Genomic DNA, 24328 nt, shown 5'->3' with positions numbered 1-24328 from the left:
GATTTTACTTTCAATCCATTTCCTTTCATCTCTTAACTGCCTAACTCTCCAACTTCTGAGCTGACTTTGCCCTGCACTCATACAAACCTTGAGGGTGACCCCTAAGTCTGAAAGTGTGAAACTTCACCTGTTTGTTACAAATTGAGGTCATAAGATACTGAGTGGGGAGATTAGTGGAAATATGTGCTTTCATTGTTACTATTATTAAATAAAGGTAATTTAGCCACGCCAGTAAGCAAAATTTCATAAGGCTGAAAGAGAGAGAGCTTGATCCTGTGGACCTCTGGCTCACATTTAGGACACACAAAACATTTCATATTTAAATCATTCCAAACATGGAAGAGAATGTGAATGTTTTGCGTATGTCAATATATTCTGGGGCATACCATTGTTACTGCTTTGTAGAGAATAAGGTAAAATGATTCAAGAAATAAGCATAAAACAAGGGCAAGGATATCTAGAACATCCAAGTATAAAAAAGGTGAACTCAGAATTTTCATAAACCAAGGTATGTAGATAAGAATTAAATCTAATCATATGTACAATCACTCAAAAAAGTTTTGCAACATACTTCAAAAGTTTTCGGACAACAGCTTATAATAGCGACATCTGGTGCTATTTGGCAACTCAGTTGTAAGCGCATGAAACAACTGAACACTATAGTGGTGGGTCCAAGAAATTACCTGTAGTTTCCCTTAAACAGGGCTTTTTCTGATACTGCTTACTGTTGTCATACTTTACTTAATAAAAGGATGTTACTATAATACTTCAGAGGTCATCGCTGTTCTTATATTTTAATATTTTCATCTCCAACTGCCATCACTATCGTTGTTTTATCTCCTTCATATGTGTGAACTTTGTAGACATAGGCCTACGACTGTTATAAGTTGAACTATTAGTCTTATTAACATCAACAAATACGACTTTTGTAAAGATTTGTTTGCACATTATTATTAATCAAATTTTTGAGTGACTAATCCTATGTATATTGTGAACTAGTGAAACTTAATATAAAATATACTGAACTAGAACTAACAATTTCGCCTGTTTTGTGTAAACAGAATATGTCCCATGCGAACAATGGCTATCTTCGCCCCACACACACATATACAGTATATATATAATGCCGTTATCATGTGTAATCTCTCATTTCTTTCATTGCTACTTAGGCCTATCATTTTGATGCCTCTTATGAAGTTAACTGAATATATAACGCCTATTTTTGTATTTCTTATCTAAGTTTCTAAAGAATTAAAATTAGCAAGTTCAACATTAATTTAGTTAATGCTAAACGCCAGCAGTGAAGAAGACTACCATGCTCATCAGTGGAAAAATGTCTCCTCCTCTTCGCAAAAGATGATTCTTACAGAAATCATCGGCCACTGGATTATATTATAACGCAAACCCTAGCCTCTATTCTTTGTGTTTCGCTGATATGAAGAGTTTCTTGGCAGGAGTATGATGAAATAATATTTTGGTCTCATGTAGCCTGTTACAGATGGTTTGAGCAGCAACTTGAAGGGAAAATGTAATGTTCTCTCTTTATGGCAACACCAGCTTGTCAGGGGAGTTAGGTGGAGCTCCTTCAGTGATCATCCGATGATGATCGTTAACAGTAGTGCAACAATGGGGTCGTCCTCCACTTTTTACAATGAATTTATCATATTTCCTCGTTCTCCCTGTTGTTTTATTCCTCTATGCATGGTTGTTTTATTTACACTAAGCTGCCGAGCAGTATCTACAATAGACACATTAGTCTTAGGCAAGGTAATGATTGTGGTGCGGCAGTCTGTTGCCCATCTTATCGATTGCAGAAGTGACGAGACAGTTTTAGTTTAATTTTCCTGCCGAATAAGGAGTCACACGATAACATACAACGTTCACGAGATTTTTGTTTTTTTTTTTGACAACAATAATGGTTGAATTCTTTCTTTCTTTATGTATATATAATTTCATTGATGATTATTCAATATTGCTTTATTAGTCAATAAGCTTTTATCTGGATTCGAAATATAGTTTCTTCTTTGACTCTTTTGCCCAATCATCTGAAGTGAAATTTTCAAAATGTTTTGTCATTTTTGTAATATGAATTTTCACTCACCATTCTTTTATATTGTTAACCCGTATGATTAATAGCAAAGTCGAATAAGAAAAATTACATTTCCTTGTAAATATCAAAAAAGAACAAATTATTGTTAGGTGAACGAAAACTTCTGGAACATGTTGCAAAACATTTTTGAGTGACTGTACATACAGCGTATTTACTTGGGAGCAGCGACACAAATGAAGAAGGGGATAAGAGACTGAATGCAGCACGCAGTTTTGGATGCTGGACATCTGAACGACAAAGAATATCCACAAGAGATAATGAGAAGCAATATTAAACAAGTAAAAAATGTACAAAAGTTTCTTTAGCACAATCAAGTTTACTGTACTGCGCACAATGCTGTATGAAACTCTCAGCCACAGCCCAGTGGTGGCCTGTGTTATTGTAGGTGCCAGCTGCACAATCATGGCTAACTTTAACCTTAAATAAAATAAAAACTACTGAGGCTAGATGGCTGCAATTTGGCATGTTTGATTTGCAGCCCTCTAGCCTCAGTAGTTTTTAAGATCTGAGGGCGGACAGAAAGAGTGCAGATGGACAGACCAACAGCCTTCACAACAGTTTTCTTTTATAGAAAACTAAAAGCTGCTGTTAAAGCAGTGAATCAACAGTGCTTTCTGACATCCTGGTGCTGGAATGGGTCTGTTGCACCTCCCTCCCCACCACTCCATGCATTATAATCTACCATGTCTCATCAATGTATTTGGCTACCAAGTATGAATTTTTACGGGTGTATGTTTGCCAATATTAAACAATGGTTGGTAGCACTGTATGAACACATTACTGTATCTGCAAGAAATATAAAATTTACACTCTAAATATACTCTATTAATCTTAATGACATAAATATTTCAATCATAACCTGCATATGAAGAAACACTACTTTACCTTCACCCAAACAGCTGCCATATTGCTTGAGAGAGTACTCAAGTCTGAATTACTTGGAGTAAACCAGTTTGTAAGGGTCATCATGACATAAAGAGTAGCCAGTCCAAACATTGTGTGGAAGAATGACCAAGAGTAAGCTACTCCATCATCTTCATTATCCCACACATGATGGTTGTCACCAGACTCAGGATCACCACTGGCACCTTAGATGAAAAAAAAAAAAAAATTAATATACCATGTATAGCAACCTAGTTAATAAAAAATTTAAATTTTAAAATAAATTTATTCACATGCTGAAGTTAATTGGTAACAACACTCATAGTGAAGGGAGAAAATAAACTAGAATACATTATGGCATATACTGTACATATATTCTTAACCAATACTTATAAAATTTAAAATAATTCCACTTTCAATAAAATAAACATACAATCATATGAACATCACTTCTCTGCCAAAACCTAGACACAAACATGGCAAGTACATGACCCCAATATTTATTATTAATCATGGTTCAACTGGGATGGACTGGGTAAACTGAGTAATATGTAGTATTTAGCTCCAATACTGTAATCTACAACATAATCAAACAAGGGAACAATAATGGTTGTAGACATGCCTCTCTAAATGTTACATGATACTCCTGATTACTACTAGATCAGCGATAAATCATAAAGCCTCAACATTATGTTATACTAATATCACTAAAAGCCATTACTGTGGAGTAGTTCACTTTTCACCAGGCAGTTGGTCACAAATAATTAAGCGATCTTGACTTGAAAATATCTGCTCTGGTTCTTTCGACAGCATAGAACCTAGGAGTTCCCAATCAGCTCTCAGTTCCTAACATTAAAAAAAAAAAAAAAAAAAAAAAAAAAAAAAAAAAGCAGCAGCAGCAGCAATAATGGGGACTGGTATTTCCCAGAAATTTCACAAGAAAGAAAAAAGCACATTTTGGCGATTAATTGCACACTCTAAGAAGTAGCATTTTTATGTAACCCATAGGTTAATTGATATTTACTTTTAAGTGTTCTGTCTCAAAAGATGAGGGTATAAGATCATTCTGAGTACTTTAACAAATTGTTTCATGTTAAGGTCTTTGTTACATGCCTTAGACAGTGAGCACTGTAATTATATCCACTAAGTTAATCATGCAAGACCTGTCTTTAATATGAGTTATGACATCATTGCGTGCAGTTTTTTCCTATATGCAGTCATCTGGCTTATAATGCAGACCACTGTATGTATGGGCTTTGTCTTCAAGGACTAGAGGTTCAAGTGGGCTAGACTCCACTTCATGATTTAAGGCTACGAAGTCATAGTACCGTACCAGAAATAAACAAGCAGTAAATAATTAATTTAGACATACAGGCAGAAGACTGTTGAACTTTATTGAGAACTTTTTTTTTTTAAAGAGGGAAAGTGAGCATGATAATCTGACAGAAACAAACTAAAAATTATGAAGCTTAACATTTGTATCTTGTCATTATCTTCACAAAAAATATTGGTCAATTCCACTGCATGGGTACAGTGAACATTGGAATCTTCTGCTAATGTTCTGGACACGAAAACCTTCAGCCACAACAGGTGGTACACAGCACAAGTTTAAACACAAAGTAATGAAAAAGGAACAGTCCAAGAAGGGTAAATAAGAAGGGAAAAAGATAAAACAGCTGTAATAAATGCATTCTCAATTACATGTGCAGTACTTGTTAGTGATTCATCCAAACTACAGTAACAGTATTTATCTGCAAGTTAAAGTCTAGCTTCAGGTACATCCACAAAGTATTCATGAAAAAGTAGAAAGGCAGCAACTTATCATCACTGCAGAGAACTAAACCCAACTGGAAACTACAACCAAAACTAAACCCAATGGGAAACTACAAGCAAAGAGAAAAATTTCATTACAATGTTAACTGTAAAAGACCCAAGCACCAATCACAGAATCATCTAATTTAAACTAACAACTGGATGCAGTTCTCAATCCTAAGAAGCCCACACTAATAAAAGGCTAAATAAGCCTACACTAATAGAAGGCTAAATAACATACTATTAAACCAAAGCAATAATAATCACCAATTTGCTAGCACCAATGTATACCAACTGTTCCCAAAAATTTTGTCATGCAAATGCCATTCCAGAACTACTGCATACACAAAATCTAAATGCCTAGTGAAAGAAAAGTAAATGTAATATAACTTCTGATCTGCAACACTAAGCTTTGATTTTTTTTTTTTAATTTATGCTAGTCTAAAGTCGACTCTACAACAAAAGCAATTCCCATTAAAAGCAAATTACATATCCATTTCAAGGAACATTTAAATGAGTGATTATGTTAAAAATTATAAAAATTACAGAACAGCAAGCCTGGTGTATGGTATATTATACAAAGGACTCAGGTGAAAAAGATTATACTTATATGTAGTAACCATGTGAATATAAAAGCAAGTGGTCTAGCATTCATATCAAATCCATATTAAAGCAGTTAGCTATGGCAGAACACCAATATGAAAAGCTTTGGAAAAAAGAAATGGAATCTCCTGTTTACCTTGAACCACTTCATTGGTCACAAGAGGAATGTCCCCAAGGCTCCTACGGTTAGCTGCGTGTAAAGCATCAACACGCATGTTAATTTATGTTGAAACAAAACTGAGAACCTAAAAACATAAGTCTGCTTTTACTCCATAACATATGAGGAAGCACATGTGCCCAAGAACAAAGAATTACTACTTCTGAAGAGTGGGCTCCCAATCATTGACGCTAATTCCAAAATTTCAGTTACAAAGATATTCTCTGCCTGAAAAGTCATCATCCTAATGATGTAGTTAAAATTTCTGTGCTTTTCTGTCTTTATGCATCATTGATAACAATACCACTAATGAAGAACTGTCAGGAAAATGAATGAGAAATAAATATTTAATCCCTGATACTGAGTGTGCACATAAATTTATTATGCAAGTTTAATTAATTTCAGTAATGTCTAGTCTGCTGACCCAGCACCAGAAGCAGCTACATATGAGTGCAGAACATGGGGCCCTGGTAGCTGCTTTATGCAAATAACATAAGTGCTAAGTACTGAATCTGAAGATGTGGTGGTAATGTTTAAAAGATGGAAGAATGGAGGAGAGGAATGAAAATCTGTGTATGCCAACCATAGTTTATGGTTGCTGAAAAGGAAACCATGGAAAAATTATCAATTAATAAAGTGAACATAAAGTTACACAGGCAAAGTGTAGGGAGTGAATTCTAAACTGTGTACCAAATGTAACAGACAAGTGTTGCAAGATGTACTCAGGACTTCAAAATGTACATGGATTACAAGACTTTTGATGCCCAAATAGCAATGCAAAAGAGGGGAGGTGAGAACCATTTTGATTAAAAAGCAGGTCCTTGGAAATGAAACTTCCTTACACTTTTTCCCAAACTGCAAAACAAGAACAGTACCCCAACAGGAAATATCACTGAATGTCCATGTATCTTACAAGTAAATAGGAAAAAGCATTACTACATGAAAAATCATAATTCATACACATTACATTCCAATCTCAAAAAAGGATAAAAAAAAAAAACTTCATGAAAGGCACAAGCACTATCTATTATGACTTGGGGCCCAAAATATCTTAAAGACAGCCTAAACTATTTGAAGTTTCTGAAGATACACTTCAAAGCTCCACCTAAAAAATAAAGTCAAGCAAAAGTAAAGGTGCTACTGTGTAAAAAGCAGTTACATCTTGAAGGTGTGTGGAATTTCATGCACTACATTTGAGAGACTACATTAACTCTTACGTAGTGTATGTTCCATGAAAATGATGTTTGGTCAGTATACACTTTACCCAGTAAAAGATATATACATTATTTGTAGATGACTTTCTTTGAAATACCTCCTATAACTGCACATTAAAAAAAAAAGTAATAACCAATAGGTAACCACAAAAAAATTACATTTTTATGATAAAATAGTTTTATATATACTTAACAAGTAATTGCATAGCTATAGTTTCAACTCACATGACAGCAAATGTTGGAAATTGCAGTGGCGCTACTTTGTTTTGGGTAAGGGGACTAGCCCGCCCACTTTAGGAAAGAGAGAACAAATCAGCAAAGAGCTTCAATTTGTTTGTGACCTTATGTCCATGCGAGGGGAGGAGGGAGAGCTCCGATTCTGTAATTACTTCATAAGTATATACAAAACTTTATTTTATCAAAAAAATTTCATTTTATATGACCCATAAACGTGAGCCTCTATTTACAAAAGTGTTTGCATGTATGCCGGGCGGCGTTAGGGGAGTTAGTGCGAAGCGGAAAAAATTTTTCAAAAATCACAGCACGCTTAGTTTTTAAGATTAAGAGTTCATTTTTGGCTCCTTTTTGGTCATTGCCTGAAGTTTAGTATGCAACCATCAGAAATGGAAAAAATATCATTATCATATATAAATATTGAAATATATGACAGCAAAAAAAATTTTCATATATAATTGTATACAAATCGCTGTGAGCAAAGCGGTTAAAGCTAATGAGTCTTTTTTCTTTGTATTGTACACTAAATTGCAATGATTTTGGTATATAACAAATTGTAAAACGATCAAAAGCAACACAGAAAAATATTATCACAAAAATGATGCATGAATTAAGTAACGTGCGGACGTAAAAAGGTTTTTTCAAAATTCACCATAAATTGAAATATTGTGCTAGAGACTTCCCGTTTGTTGCAAAATGAAGGTAATTGATTGAATATTACTAGACTGTAAGTGTTTTAGCTTACAATTGCATTTTGTTATCATTTTGGTCGAGTTAAAGTTGACCGAAGGTCGAATTTTTTCTATTTATCGTGATTTATATGAAAATATTTCAAAACTGATAAAAGCTACAACCATGAGTTATTTTTTGTTGTATTCTACATGAAATTGCACACATTTTTTCATATAAAACTTTATGTAACGACTAATATAAAACTGTGCAAACATTATGACAAAGTGACGAAGAATTTCTGAGATGTTCAGCCGAGTTACCAGCGGATGTAAGGAAAAAGTTTTTTCAAAAATTCACCATAAATCGAAATATTGTGCTGAGACTTCCAATTTGTTGCAAATGAAGGTAAATGATTGAATATTACTAGAATGTAAGAGTTTTAGCTTACAATTGCGTTTTTCGACCATTTCGGTCGAGTCAAATTTGACCGAAGGTTGCAATTTTGGCACTTATTGTGATTTATATGAAAATATTTCCACACTAATAAAAGCTACAACCATGGATTGTTTTTGTTGTATTTTACATGAAATTGCGCACATTTTCATATATAAAACTTTATGTAACAAGCTAATATAAACAATTGCAAAAATTACGACAAAATGATGAAAGAATTTCTGAAATTTTCGGCTGAGTTACCGCACGGACGTAAGGAAAAAGTTTTTTTTTTCAAAAATTCACCATAAATCGAAATATTGTGCTAGAGACTTCCAATTTGTTGCAAAATGAAGGTAAATGATTGACTATTACTAGAATGTATGAGTTTTAGCTTACAACTGCGTTTTTCGACCATTTCCGTCGAGTCAAAGTTGACCAAAGGTTGAATTTTTTTGTAGTCGACGTACGGTACGTCCAATCGTCACCCGACAGACAATTTTAGTCGACGTACGGTACGTCCAATCGTCACCCGACAGACAATTTTAGTCGACCTACGATACGTCCAGTCGGCGTTTAAGGGTTAAGTAACTTGCCCAGTAATTACATACCTGAATCCCACATTGACAGGAGGTGAGATACATGGACATATTCTACCCCAAAACATTAGTAATGGTAATGAATTTGAGAATAGAAAGTTTGCTTGCATTGAAACAATGCTTGTTGTTTCCTTACCTGGTAAGAGAGCATCAGCAGTTGCCCCTGCCCTGGGAGCATACCACAATAAAACAGCCAAACAATGCTGTCACGTACATCACATAATAAAAAACCACCACTCATCCACTAAAAAACTGGTGGGTACTCCAGGCACATGGCACCCCCAGACTCCCTAAGACTTGACACCCTATGTCAAGCCTATGAGAAAAAAGGATGGAAGGGATGTTTAATAAGCTTCTTCCCCCAAAACCATACCAGCCATTAACAGACCCAGGGTACTGCAATTTTCATATGCTGTTTCCACATCATGCAAGAAACGAGTTGCAAAGATTGACTTGCACCTCCAAAATGTCAATTGAAGAACGGAAGAGAGCAATGAGTTATGCTTAAAAGCTAATGAGGTAGCAACTGCTCTGATTTTGTGAGCTTTTACTTCAACGGAAGGCAAGACGTCCTCTCCAATATGGGAATGTGCTTCTGAGATAAGGTCTCTCATAAAAAATGCCAAGGCATTCTTAGAAAGGGGAAGAGAAGGATTTTTAACCGAGCACAACAGGTTACTCAAAGGTCCACAGATTTTCTCAGTCCTGTGTAAATAATATCTTAATGCCCTCACAGGACAAAGAATTCTCTCTTCTTCTTCTGGGCCTAATATTTCAATTAGGTTCTTAATGGTAAAGAAGCGAGGCCAGGGCTTAGACGGGGTCTCATTCTTAGCTAAAACCCCGAGGGTAAAGGAATAGATTGCATTCCCTTGTGAGAACCCAATCCTCCTATCAATGTCATGCAGCTCACCAACTCGCTTAGCAGTTACTAGAGCCACAAGGAAAAGGGTCTTCTGAGTCAGATCCCTTAATGTTACTGAACAAAGGGGCTTGAAACGAGAACTAAAGAGCCATTTCAGAACCACATCCAAGTTCCACAAGACCACCTCTACCTTCTTCTTAGATGTTTCAAATGATTTAATGAGATTGGACAGATCCTGGTTTGTGGGTAGATCTACACCCATGGCGAAAAACAGAGCCTAGCATGACCCTGTAACCTCTGATGGTAGAGGAAGACAGATCTCTAGAGGACCTCAAATATAGCAGAAAGTCTGCTATAGACGTCTGAGAAGATGAGATGTTATGTCATCTACACCAAGCACAGAAGACTGTCAATTTGGGTTGGCAGACTTTGCTAGAGGATTGACATCTACACCTAGCAACAGCTTCTGCAGTTGCTTTTGAAAAACCTCTAGCTCTAATGAGCTTCTTGACAGTCTGTATCTTGTCAGGGCCAAAGTGGACAGTCCTTAATGGAAGCATCTGAAGTGAGGCTGTCTGAGTAGATTTGGCTTTTGAGGCTCAGAAAGTCCACCAGTAGTCCAAGGAAATATGGGAACCACTCCTTTCGAGGCCAAAACAGGGCTACTAAAGTCATAATTACGTTTTGGTGGGACAGTAATTTGTTTAGAACTTCCCTCACCATACTTAATGGTGGGAATGCATATAGATCCTTGTTTGACCAGTCCTGTAGCATGGTGTCCGTTGTCCATGCCAGAGGGTCTGGAGCTGGAGCACAGAATAACGGAAGGCAATGATTCCTGGGAGGTTGTGAAGAGATCCAGGAATAGCTTTCCCCACAGTTTCCATAGATCTAGGCAGACTAGCGGATCAAGAGTCCATTCTGTGGAAAGTACCTGTTTTTGATTGATGGCTCAGTTCATCCGCCAATACATTTAGTTTCCCTTGAATAAAACATGTAATTATCTTGGTCTGGTTCTGGTCTGCCCAGAGGGAGAAGGAGAAAGAGCGAGTCCCTCCTTGTTTCTTGATATAAGACAGGGCAGTAGTGTTGTCTGAGTGGACTGCCACTGTCTTGTTGCAAACTTCTGATGCAAAGAACTGTAGCCCGAAATTAATCACCTTCAACTCCTTCACGTTACGTCAACTTCTTTGTTCCAGGGACCATGTCCCGGACACTTCCTTGTTCCCTACCTTGTTCCCTAGAAGGGCTCCACACCTAGGTCCGATGTGTCAGAGTAGAAGTCTAGGTTGTGGCTCAGAAGAAGGAGAGACTTTCCTTCCAACAGTCTGACTTCCACCACTGCAAGTCCCTCATGATTGCTTGATTCACTGGAAAAACGAACATGCCCAGATGTGATCTCCTGTCCCAGCCAGCTCTCAGGAAGAATTGCAACATTCTCATGTGGAGTCTGCGTAGAGTGACAAACTGCTCTATGGAGGACAGAGTCCCTAGAAGACTCAGCCATTTGATGGCCGAGCAGGCTTGGAGAGAGAGATTCCTTTACCATCTATAGGCAGGATTCTACTCTTTTGGGGGAACAAAAAGACTGAAAACTCTTGAGAGTTTATCATCATTCCCAAATAAAGAATCTCCTGGTCGGAGTCAGCTGGGACTTCTGCATACTGATTAACAAACCTAAGTCTTGGGCTAAGAGAAGGGTCTTACGAAGGTCCTCCATACACTTCTCCCTCAACTGGGATCAAAGGAGCCAATCGTCTAAATAAAGGGATATTGATTCCCATAAGATGGAGCCACTTTGCAAAGGGGGCGAGAACCCAAGTAAATACTTGAGAAGCTGTAGAGAGGGCGAAGCACGGAGCTCGAAACTGATAGACACTGTCCCGGAACACAAACCTGAGGTACTTCCTGGAGTCCGGAGGGATGGGGATGCGAAAGTAAGCATCCTGCATGTCGATAGAAATCATCCCATCTCCCTGGCGAATGGATGATAGGACCGACTGGTTTGTTTCCATTCTGAATTTTGTCTTCTGGACGAAGAAGTTCAGGGTGCTGACATCTACGACAGGCCTCCAACCTCCTGATGACTTGGGGACTACAAAGAGATGGCTGTAGAACCCTTCTGAACTGACGTCTTCGACCACCTCTACTGCTCTCTTCCTGAGGAGGGATGAGACATCTTCCAAGAGGGGTGAATACCTCTCCAAGCCTACTGAGTAGGCAGTCGTGTATTGACTAAGGGTGGTTTCTCCCTGAACAGGATGGAGTAGCCTCCCTCAGGACTTTTACGATCCATTGCTCTGCTCCCTTTGCATTCCATCTCTCCCAAAAATGAGGGAGCCTGGCTCCTACTGGAGTATGCATGACACAGTCTTCACTTCCACGAGGAAGACTTGGAGGAGGACTTCTTAAAGGCCCTCTGTCTGCTTCTACGAAAGGGATGCGGCTGGAGCAGAGGGACCAACTTGGTGCCAAAGGGGGCCATCTCCCTAGGACGTCTGGTAGACTGAGCCAAGAGGTCCTGTGTGGGCTTCTTTTGAAGGTCCAACACGATCTCATTAATTGTGATGGCGATCACGGGGAGAGAAGAGGAGCACTGACTTCTGAGAAGAAATAACCCCCTTGGTAGTTTAAGAACACCAAAGCTCTCTCTTCTTAAGCATTCCCATAGCAATGAGGGAGGCTAACTCCTGGGAGCCATCTCTAATGCCCTTATCCGTACAAGAGAGGACATTGAGCCAGTCTGCAGAACAATCCTCAGGTAAAGCAGAACAGTCTTGAATCTTCTGTGCCAGGGCTCCTACTGACCAGTCCAAAAAAGTAAAAACTTCGAAGACTCTGAAAATGCTCTTGAAGAGATGATCAAACTCTGTTGCAGAGAACATCACCTTGGTAGAAGTAAAAGCTGACCTCCAGGAAAAATCAATGAGCCCAGAGAAGTCCCCTTGGGAGGAGGCAGAGGCTCCCAAAGGAGGAGCTTACTCTTCTCTGAGCGCCAACTCTCAATTTCGTTCAAAGCCTTTCTTGCCGAGGAAGAAAGTATCATCTTAGGTATCCTGGATGAATCAACAGGCTGGTTGCTCATTAAAAAGGTGGAGGTGGGCGAAACCGGGTCTGCTGAAGAGAAGAAATCAGGAAAGCTACTGAGCAAATAGTGTAGCAATGCCGCACATGCTGATGGAGTAGTCTTGATCTACTTCCTCCGCTTCCAATGATACCAGAGACAAAGACAAGTCCGTTGGAGGTTTAGCTGCAGAGCACCCTCTTGAATAAGTCCAAAATGCTGTCAAGTTGGCGTTGAAGGATGCCAACAACGGATCAAAAACTGTGGGCACAGGAGTGCCTGCAGCAGGAATCTGAAGAAGAGTAGACAGGTGCACGGAGGCTGGCGCCAAGCGCTTGGCAGCTGGCGCTGAAAGGACTGGCATTGGTGCCTGGCGCTCGAAAGCTGAGACTGGACAGACTGGACGTTTGGGCGCAGTTGGGGGCTGCTGAACGCTCAGGCTGGGCGCTCAGAAGCTAATGGGAGCTCTGTTGCTACTAGGTGCTTGGAAGTGGTAGACAGGTGCTCAAAAGACGACTGATGCTTGGACAAAGATGGACACTTGCAAGAGGAAGAAGAAGAGCACTTGGCCACCAAGTGCTGATGCTCTACCTTGGGGCACTCCAGTGTAAAGCATTCTGGGCTGTCCCAGTAACTGCAGGAAGGGTGGGGGCTGCATGTAGATTCTCTGGACCTTTTGCCCTTAGGCTTCCAGTATGACTCCTCCTAGGTTCAGGGAAGTATGACAGTGACTTTTGCCTTGGAGAATCGGTGGGACAAGTAGCCACATCCTCCACCAACACTTCACTGGCACTTTTCTCACTCATTTTGTCCATTAGAACTAACCAATGGCCCTACCTGGGCCACAGTGCTCACTATCAGACCGAATTTCTGGTCATTTTTTTATTCGAGGCTGGCAAAGGGATCGGGGTTGGAAGAGTGGGAGCCAGGTAAAGGTGAAGGTGGTGCAGTTGGAGGACTGGGAATAGGGGACACAAAAGATACAGGAGCAGAGAACAGGAATACTAACATCACTAGAAGACTTCGTAGAATCCTAACTAGTTAAAGTCTTGTTAGCGGCCCTAGAAGCCACCTTCCTTTTCCTGTCTCCAATTTAGCTAAATGTGATTTTAAATTTCCCCACTTCTTGCTATCCCAGTCTTTACACTCATCGCAGGTCAAATCTACAGAAGTCTCTTGCCCCCTACAGTCTATACAAAGGGTGTGAGTCGTAAGATGCTTTCGTCAATCTCGTACTGCAGCCTTTGCCGCAATAACGAATGCTAGTTGAGCTTGAGTCAGACTTACTCCTGTGTGCACAAGTCAACTACCCAAAAAAGTCTAATCAGTGAAGAAATTGTCTACGATTGTGAAAAAGGTAAAAAACCAGTAATAGCGGTCTCCAAAAGAAAACCTAACACTAGATAAATATGCCAAAGGCTACCAAGAATGCTTCACCAGCTGGAAAAGTATTAGAATTCCAAAATCAGCTGACTTCAAACAACTGGTCTACAGTCATAAGCCAACAGAAATGAATTGAAGCTCTTTGCTGAGTTGTTCCTCTCTTTCCCCGAAAGCGGGTGGAGCTAGTCACCTACCCAAAACAAAAGTAGCACTATCACGAATTTCAAAATTTAAGCTGCCGTACAAGTTGAAACTGTAGCTATGTAATTACTTGGTAAGTTGCTTATATAAAAAGTACAAGCATGTGCTTTTGGGTTTCTTGAGTTACACAGTAACATGAGATTTTTGACAAAATAAAATTTAGTTGCAATGTTCGTCATCTTAAACCTTTCTGGTTTTAGCAACTCAAAAATTCACAGCTTGTGCCATGCGCATCCCATATGTGCTTACTTAGCATAAATCACTTTGAGCAGTCATTATACATAATTCTTTCCAATAAATCATTGTTTTCAACTTAGCCTTCCCAAGGCAAGCTGTGTACATAATACCGAGGGTGCCAGCGACCAATGTATTTCTAATGAATTTTCCTATTATTTCAGATTTTACATCACTGGAATCTAAATATTAAAGGACTGGAGGACTTAGTTTAATGACATTTGATTGACAGTATAGAAGCAAAAAGAGCAAAAGCCTTGAAACAAATTGAAGCATGCAGTGCTGGAAGGTAAAAGATAACCTTTTATGAAAGAATACTGTAATGGGATAATGGGCAAAAGAAAACAAGATATGCACCCTTAGCCCTTTGAAATACCATACACCAAATAGTAGTTGTTACTTTCTAATGATAGGTATTTTAATCTATAAAACACAAGCAAGATCAAAATTGACACAACAATTATGACAAGATTCTCAACTTTGAATAACAAAACACCGAGTCATTTTGTAAATCCTTCAAGCTGCAGGGCTTGTAAAACGGACTTGTTAAAATTATACAGAAAATCCTGCTCATAAAACAGACTTGTTAAAATTATATAGAAAATCCAAATCACTAAAAATGTAAACTTATACAGAAAACCCTGCTCATAAAACCGACTTGTTAAAATTATACAGAAAACCCTAATCACTAAAAACAAACACAATATGCACAGAATTTATCAGTTCTAACCAGAGAGCCAAAAATCAAAATACATAAGCTGACATAACAGGGCACTTACTGTTATCATCTTTCAAGAGAACTTTGTCAGACATTGTCAGACGAGATGCTTGGGAGTTGGAGGCAGTGCGCATGGATGAGTAGAGCACACAGAAGAACCAGATGATCAAGGAAGCAATGCTCTCACCATCAAAAGCAGGTTCATCATTCTGAAAGTGTTAAAATGTAATTACATATCTACCGAATATTTGGTAAAGTATAACTACTACAGATTAAGGATGGAAAAACTTATCATATTCAACAACCATTAATGACTAAAGTACAAACACTTTTAAATCTAATTTCCCTTCGATAATTAAAAATACATGTATGTCCTTCAATTCCTAAAACTTATTCAAAGTTCAAAACGCAGGAACAGAATACTGTATATAAAAACAAATCTAATCTCCTTTCACTACTGAAACCTACTCAAATCATGTTCTCCCCTGTTAAAGGATTAGAACATTTTTAAACCTACCAAAATCCTTGCTAGGCTACACCAAAAAAAGAGGATGAAGAAAACATAATTATTCTGATATACTGTACTTTAATATCCACCCATATTAAAATTAATGTTCAATACTGGGCAAGTATGTATCTTGTAGTTCACTAAATTTTCCACAGTATTATCTGGACAAGATTTTGCAAAAGAAATACAGGAAATCATAAAAATTGTAAGTTACCTTAATGTAGGTTACTAAATACATAGTGACCTAAGCTAATTTAATGGTTACCTTATGGAAAAATATTCATCCAACAATTTCTTGTTACAAATAAACAAATGTTGTCCATTATGTTTCATATTTTCATTCAGTCACTAATGGCCAAATTAATATAAATAGACACATTCTTAGGGAACAGGCCAAAAAGGCCATTACCTAACTAAATAGCTTCAACAAACAGAATGGCTCATGTGAAAGTGAAATGTACGAGCCAAGAAAAGAGATTGTATAAATAAATATATTGATGCAAATATATATATAAAAAATTATAGTAGAGCACTTTCAAGCAATACTTAAGTTCTTAAATTTATAAGCTTGTGCACCCATAATGCTACCAACAGACTGTTCCAAAGGGAATGGAAGAAAAGATATCTGGTATTTGGCAGAATGACGGAATAAGGATGTTGATGCCCTGTGAAATGAAAAGCACCACCTAAACGGGCAAAGTAATTTATGGTGATAATAGAAATACTCTATCTAGATAAAGCCAAATAAATGACCACTTAACCCCTCACCACAATAGTTGGGGGAATTAAACAATTTAGAGAAAATCTGTCGAGATAAAACAAAGATCCCAGGATGCTGGAAACATCCAGATGGGGAGAAACATTTCAAGATGCTAGAAAGCAAGCTCTGAAGCATATGGCATTTGTCATAATTTCTCATGACATTGAATCTTACAACAATGAATGACACTTAAATTTCTAGAAAACTATGTATGATTTTTCAAGTACAGGTACTGTAAAAGAAAGCTATCACCAAATACTGTAACATCAGAATCAATACATATAATGTAACCTTCAACAATAAGTCATGGAATAGGTGCATCATGCGACATCAACAAATTCTTAAATAATGAGACCACCTGGCCAACAAATAAAAAAAACTGGCTGGCTGAAACTCAGCCTTGTACTCCACCAACTGCACCAATTACTGATCTTCTGAGGTCACTGTTAAGGATAACAGCCAATTCTAATTAAACTATATTGAAAGAATAAATGCAAAATCAGCTTCATTGCCTGCATATTATTACAAATATATCCTTTAGAATAAATGAAAAAAATTACATTTTTATGATAATATAAAGTTTTATATATACTTACCAAGTACAGTAAATACATAGCTATTAGTTTCACTTAACTGTGGCAGTTCCAAATTTTAAATTAGCAGTAACGCGCTATTGTTTTAGTGTAGGTAACCAGACTCTGCCCACTACCGGGGAAGAATAGGTACTACAGTGCTGAAGACTCCAATTCGTTTGTGCCCTATGTCCATGAGAGGGGAGGTGGGAGGGCTTTGATCATGTAGTTACTTGGTGAGTATATATAAAACTTTATCATAAAAATGTCATTTTTATATAAGTAACTTACCAATTAACAACATAGCTGAATCCCACATTGACAGGCGGTGGGAAGCAATGAAATTTTCCATCCAAAACACTCATTAAAGATGATTTTTAAATAGAAAGATAGCTAGTATTGGTGTAATGCTTGTTGTAACCTTACGCGGTGAGAGCGCTGCAGCAGGAAGATACTGCCTCTGGTTGGCACTCATCTCAACCTGTAGTGATGCGGCAGTAAAGCCAAGAATCGTCTCTACTTCAGTGGGAGAACCTTGCAGTCGAGGAGTAATCTAAGGACTGACAAGGCTTAAAAAAGAAATGCCCTTGCCCTGGGTGCATTACAATGAATACAACCAGAAATTTGTTACCATAAAATATTAAAACTATTACCCAACCACTAAAAACCAACGACTGGTGGGTACTCCTGGTACACGGCACCACCAGGCATCCCAAAACTCAGCATCCCTTAACAAGGGAAGGAGATAGAAGATTGGAAGGTATATCCCCTATCCCTCTTCCCCCCAATACCATGCCAGAAACGGCCAATGGGCCTAACATACTGCAATTATTATAGACTGTTTCCACATCACGCAAATAATGGAAGGTGAATACTGATTTTGATTTCCAGTAAGTTGATTGGAGAATTGTGGAGAGCGACAAGTTCTTCTTAAAAGCCAATCTCATGAGCTTTTATTTTAAAAACAGAAAAATCATCTTTTTGAATCTTTGAGCGTGACTCGGAAATAACTTTAAAAAGAAGGCCAAGGCATTCTCAGAAAATAGTCATAAGGGGTTTTTTACTGAACACCATAGATTCTGAGAGGGACCCCTAAACCCTTTGGTCCTATCCAAGTAGTACTTCAAGAGCACTAACTGGGCAAAGAGTTGTCTCCTGGTCTGCTGGCCCATGGATATCTAACAAACTCTTGATCATAAATGAATGAGGCCGAAGGTTGGAAGGGATTTCGTTCTTTGCCAGGAATCCTAGTGTGAATGAGCAAACTGCATCTCCTGTGAAAAACCCACGCACTTACTGAAGGAGTGTAATTCGCTGATCCTCTTTGCCGTAGCTAAAGCAACTAAAAAGAGAGTCTTTCTGGTTACATTTCTCAGCGATAAGGCATGAAGGGGCTCAAATATAGGGCCAAAGAGCCAATTTAGGATGACATCTAGATTCCAGGCGACTGACGTAGACTTCTCTTGCTTAGAAGTGTCTAGGGACTTAATTAGATCGCTTATGTCTTGATTAGCAGACAAATCGAGACCTCTCTGTCTAAATCAAGAGTTTAGCCTAATCTATAACCTCTGATTTTAGAGGTGGCCAAGCCTTGAGAGGACCTCTGAAATATTAAAAAATCAGCAATCTGTGCTACAGAGATTTTAGAAGATGATACACCACGTCTTCGGCACCAGTCATGAAAGATTCTCCACTTCGCCTGGTAGACATTAGCGGAAAACTGACGTCTGCACTCCGCGATTGCTTCTGCAGCTTTTCTTGAAAAGCCCTTCGCCCTGACAAGCTCCTTGACAGTGCTTTAGGCTTCTCTTCTGAGGTAGAAGTCTGGGGAAATCTATTAAGAGAGTGAGAAGGTTCAGGAACCACTCCTGTGGCAAAAACAGAACTACAAGGGTCATGGACACGTTGGTGTGGGTCATGAACTTCTTAGGACTTCCCTCACCACGCTGAACAGTGGGAAGGTGTAGACATCCAAGTCCGGCCAGTCCTGGAGCATGGCAACCGTTGCCCATGCCCAAGAGTCCGGAGCTGTAGACCAGTAGACAAGGAGGCGATGGTTCCTCGAAGTCACAAACAGGTCTACCAACGGTTTTCCCCACCGTTTCCACAGGTTAGTGCACACCTGTGGATTCAGTGTCCATTCCATAGGAAGGACCTATTTGCAGCGACTTATCTCGTCCGCAAGAATGTTTAACTTTCCCTGGATGAAGCAAGTTATTATCCTGGTACAGTTGATCTCTGCCCAGAGAAGAAGATCCTTGGCCACTTCGTGAAGGGAGAAGGAATGAGTCCCTCCCTGATTTTTGATGTGGGCCAATGCAATCGTGTTGTCCGAGTGGACTGTGATTTCTTGCTGCAAGTCTCCGTGGCAACATGCTGAAGGGCCAAGTGAATCGCCTTCAGTTCCCTTACATTTATCTGTTATTTCTTCTTTTCTGACAACCACTTCCTGGATATTTCCATGTCGTCCAAAAGTGGCCCCCACCCCAGATCTAACACGTCTGAGTACAACGTTAGGTTGGGACTCAGCGGGTGCAATGACTTTCCTGCTAAGAACCTCTCCTCTGCAAGCCACCACCAAAGATCCTCCTTGATCTCGGGAGCGATGCGGAAAATGAATTAGTCTGGGAGTCTTCCTCTGCCAACTGGCCTTTAGGAAGAATTGTAGGACTCTTGTGTGTAACCTTCCTAAAGGCATGAAGTTCTCAATGGACAAGAGAGTGCCTAGCAGGCTTATCCACTTATTGCTGTGCACAATGGGAGAGATATGAAGTTTCTCTCTTTCTTCAGGCAGTCTTGAATCCTCTCATGGGACGGAAAAGCCTGAAAAGTCAGAGCATCGGTCCTCATCCCCAAACAGAGAATCGACTGTGTTGTAGTAAATTTGGATTCTGAACATTGATTAAAAGACCCAACTCTTGGGCCAGTAGTAGAGTCTTCAAGGTTCTCCACCATCTTTTGCTTTGATGGAGAGCGTGTGCTAGTCACCGTCCAGATATAAGGGAGCGTTGATCCCCATGAGATGGAACCATTTTGTTACAGGGGCGAGAACACGGAGCTGTAGAGAGGGCGATACAGAGAGCCCCGAATTGAAGGACCCTGCCCTGGAATACGAAACAGATACTTCCTTGAGTCTGGATGTACTGGGACATGGAAGTATGCATCTTCCATGTTGATCATTACCATCCAGTCTCCCTGATGAGTGGCTGACAGGACTGAACAGTTCATTTCCATTTTAAACTTAGTGGCCTGCACAAAAAAGTTCAACGCACTGACATCTACGACTGGCCTCCAACCTTCTGACGCCTTGGGGACAACAGACAGACAGTTGTAAAACCCCTCTGTGCTTACGGCTTCGACCAGCTCCACAGCCCTTTTCCTGAGTGCGAAGATACTTCTTCCTTCAGGGCTACATATCTCTCCAAACCTTCCGAGTAGGCTGTTAAGCTGATGGGCAAGGATGTCAAAGGAGGTTTTTCCCTGAAAGGGACTTTTACTACCCAGGGTTTTGCAAGAGGCCGGTTTGGAAGATGACTTCTTGGTTGGCCGGACTGATCGCAGATTCGAGTGTGGGCGGTGCTGAAATTTGGTTTTTCCACCTCGAAAGGGCTGCTGTTGCAACAGGGAGACAGTTCTCATGCTGAATGAGACCAAAGTGCCACGGGTTGGTTCTTTGGAACGCCTTGTCGACTGCAACAAAAGGTCCTGTGTCGACTTCTGGAAGTCCAACAGGATCTGTTCTATTGTAGCTCTGGGGAATAAAGCTGACCGTTCTAAAGGCGCAAACAGGATAGCCAATCTTTGAAAGGGGGTAACATCTTTGGAGGTAAAGGTACATAGTTCCCTTTTCTTAAGAATCCCCATGGAGAATATGGTACCAATTCCTGGGAGCCATCCCTAGTGGCCTTATCCATGCACGAGAGTACTGTGCTCCCGGCCAGTCCGCAGCAAAGTCCTCTTAAAGTGCACTATAGTTACTATTTTCTTGGCCAATGCCCCGACTGTCCAGTCTAGGAAGCTAAATACTTCAAAGACTTTAAAAAGTCTATCACAAAATGGTCTAATTCCAAAGACGTGAACATAATCTGAGTGGAGTTAAGAGCTGATCTCCGCATTGTGTCCACAAGGTTGGAGAAGTCCCCTTGGAAGGAAGCAGAAACTCCTACCGAAGGCACTTCCCCAGTGGAGTAGGACAAGTACCTCCTTGGTGACAGATGGGGGGAGGTGCACTGAAAACCGCTTTACCAAGCTCCCTCTTTCCTGCTAACCAACTGTCAATGTCTGCTAATGTCTTCCTAGAGGATGAGGAGAGGACTGTCTTTGGTAGTTTGGATGCCTCTACTGGCTGTCTCATCATGAAGGCCAAACCAGGTGACATTGAGGCCCTTGGAGAGAAGAAAGTTGGATAGCAGAGGAGGAAGTACCTCAAGAGCACCGAATGCGCTGACATAGGATGTTCTTGATCAATGGCTTCCTCATTGGATGTAATGGGAGAAGGAGCTAAGTCTGCCTGATCCTGTGTAGCAGCAGGTTGCTTTTGTAAACACCCAAGGATATTATCCAACTGCTGTTGGATAGGTTCCAACGAAGGATCCGTGACGGCAGGAGTTGGCGCCAAACTTTTGGCTTCTGGCGCCAAGCGTACCGAAGGAGAGAATTCTGGCACGTGGCACTCGGAAACTGGGCGTATGGACACTGGGTGCAGCTCGGCAGTTGGGCACTTGGACACTGAGTGCTCGTAACCCGATTGCTTGGACACTGGGTGATCCGACACCATACGCTCAGACACTGGGCGATCGGATACTATGCACTTGGATACAGAACGGTCGGACACTACGTTCAGAAACCAGGCACTAAGCTGCTGGACAAGCAGACAACCTGAATGAGGAATGCCGCATTAAAGACTGGCTCACCGTCATCGAAGTGTCATGCACAAGCCGATCAGGAATGGAGGTTAGGCATTCGGACACTGGCTGCTCAGACAACTTGGATGAGGAATGGCACATCAAAGACTGGCTCTCCATCACCAAAATGTTATGCACAACCTGCTCGGGACTAACGCAAAAACTGAAGGAGGGAAAAGGACTGTGCTCTTGTTCCTTGGGAATCTTATGTGGGAGCAGGGAAGTGCGCTAAGCAGAAGGAGCATGCCTTTTCAATGGCCTTGACACTTTTGAAAAATGTTTATGCCCCCTGTCCGCACTGGTGTCCGAATCACTGGATTACAGAGCATGCACATCCAAATGAACGCCTTTCCAATGGTGATCCACCGAGTCCTGGGTTTGATCAACAGGCTCAGTTGAGGGGGCAACTACCCATGGGCAAACCCCACGACCTCCCTTGGACTTCCAGTTTGCTTCCTCCCCAGGTTTGGGGGAGTCTAACATTGACTTCGGTCTAGGAGCATCAGTGGGACGAGTAGTCACCTCCTCACTTGCACCGCACTTGTACCAACACTAATTACGCTTACCTGATCCATAAGGGCCTTATCCAAAGACCCGATTTGGGCTACGGTGTTAACAAGCAGACCAAACTTTTGGTCAATTCTAGCTTCTAGGCTGGCAATGGCATCGGGTTTGGAAGAATGGGAGCCAGGTAACAGAGTTTGAGGAAAGTCGGGGGCTAGTGATCAGGATGAACACAGGTAGAGGTGAGGAATACACAAATTGAGAGGCAACATCTGATTTCGGAGTAGAAACCTGACTGGCTAAACCTTTAGCCTCTGCTCTAGCAGCTGCGTTTCTCTGTCTGTCTCTTTGGAGTCTATCTAGATGTGCTTCAAAAACTTTCCATTTACCCTGATCCCAGTCTTTGCATTTATCACATTTAAGTTCAAACGAGCAAATCTGCCCTCTACAATGGCAACACAAAGTGTGCGAGTCATACTTAGCAGAAATCTAGTATTACAGCCTTTGCTGCAATACCTAATACCAAACACACTAGAATCTAACATAAGTCACAATAAATCACAAGTCTGAATAATAAACTAGCTAAGCTAATAAATAGCACGCTGCCAACACAAAAGAATACTTCACCAAAGGCAAAAGATACAACCATCCGGCATAATTCAAATCAGAGCTGCTCAACCAACCGTGTACAGTTGTTGACGGTAGTGGGGGGGGGGTCTAGTTACCTACACAAAAACTAATAGCGCATTACTGCGAATTTCAAATTTAGAACTCATGACCTCAGAAATGAATTGGGCTCTTCAGCACTGTTGTACCTATTCTTCCCCGGTAGTGAGCGGGGTCTAGTTACTTACACAAAAACAATAGCGTGTCACCGTGAATTTCAAATTTAGAACTGCTGCGGTTAGGTAAAACTAATAGCTATATAGTTACTTGGTAAGTTACTTATATAAAATAAGGATATTAATCTACACAAGCTTCAAAATTTTGATGTTACAGACGCTGAATTACAGCAGACATTAATGAAGGCTTAAATCATTGCTACACTGCTAACACCTGTGAAAGCAAAATGCAACAGACCACTTGGATATATAAACAATATACAATTTTAGAGAGTTTTACCTTTTGTGGTTCTTATACTAAAGCACTTATTAATATAGGTTTCATGAATGCAAATGCAAAATAAGTTATTATATTTTGTGTTACAAATCAAGTTGGGATCTTGATGTTTATTTCACGAATGCAAATGCAAAACAAGTTATTAAATTTTGTGTTAAAAATCAAGTGGGGAGCTTGATGTTTTTATGTGTTTATCTAAAAGATTTTTTCCAGCAACTTTTTATGGCAAAGAACAAACTGGGGAGTGCATATCTTCATAAGACACCTGCTCTATAGGAGTAAAAATTAAAACTGGTAGTAGCATAATCTTATCGAGCTTTCTAACCACTAAAAATACATTATTACACTACAATCTGGTTTCTGGTATGACCTGTCCTATAATGCATTGGTTCAAGTTTGAAACAAACCCAGTGACCATTTGGGTTATTCAAACCCAGAAAACAACATATATTATCAACTGTTTGGTATGTGGATTAGAACATAACAGTAAGGAAGCATATCTTATAACATGAAATTTCAAAATCAATTGCTTTTCTCTGAGAATAAAAAAAAAAAATAAAGTGCCGTAAAAAAATAAAAACTGAGCTCCTTGTTCTTAAATGGCTCAAGAAATGCACTAGAAATAAATGTAAGTTCTGTATCCAGTCCTTCCATCAGAGAATAACAATATAATGGAGTTCTTACCCAATTAATTCAAAAAGCAAGTCATAAATTGCATGTGTTATATAGCATGTATGCCTTCTCTTGAACCATACAAAAATATGCAATGCATGATTTTAAT

At 39.8% G+C, this 24328-nt stretch overlaps 1 protein-coding gene across 4 annotated transcripts in view; it reads right to left on the bottom strand.

The window, feature by feature from the left end:
- The window catches only part of LOC136845673 (serine incorporator 1-like), a 41015-nt gene that overhangs the window by 3347 nt on the left and 13340 nt on the right, over positions 1 to 24328 (bottom strand). For 2 of the 4 annotated variants that reach the window (XM_067115822.1, XM_067115828.1), the window contains 3 exons: positions 15242 to 15389; positions 5544 to 5597; positions 2996 to 3198 (listed from right to left, as the gene is read on the bottom strand). In XM_067115822.1, the coding sequence (XP_066971923.1) occupies positions 2996 to 3198; positions 5544 to 5597; positions 15242 to 15389 (405 nt within the window). The remainder of the gene's footprint in view (positions 1 to 2995; positions 3199 to 5543; positions 5598 to 15241; positions 15390 to 24328) is intronic. The other 2 variants (XM_067115841.1, XM_067115835.1) reach the window with 1 other exon arrangement.

This window comes from Macrobrachium rosenbergii, chromosome 2, assembly GCF_040412425.1.
Source record: "Macrobrachium rosenbergii isolate ZJJX-2024 chromosome 2, ASM4041242v1, whole genome shotgun sequence".
Lineage (NCBI taxonomy): Eukaryota > Metazoa > Arthropoda > Malacostraca > Decapoda > Palaemonidae > Macrobrachium > Macrobrachium rosenbergii.
The sequence above is the reverse complement of the archived record's forward strand: the minus strand, read 5'-3'. Positions and strand labels throughout refer to the sequence as shown.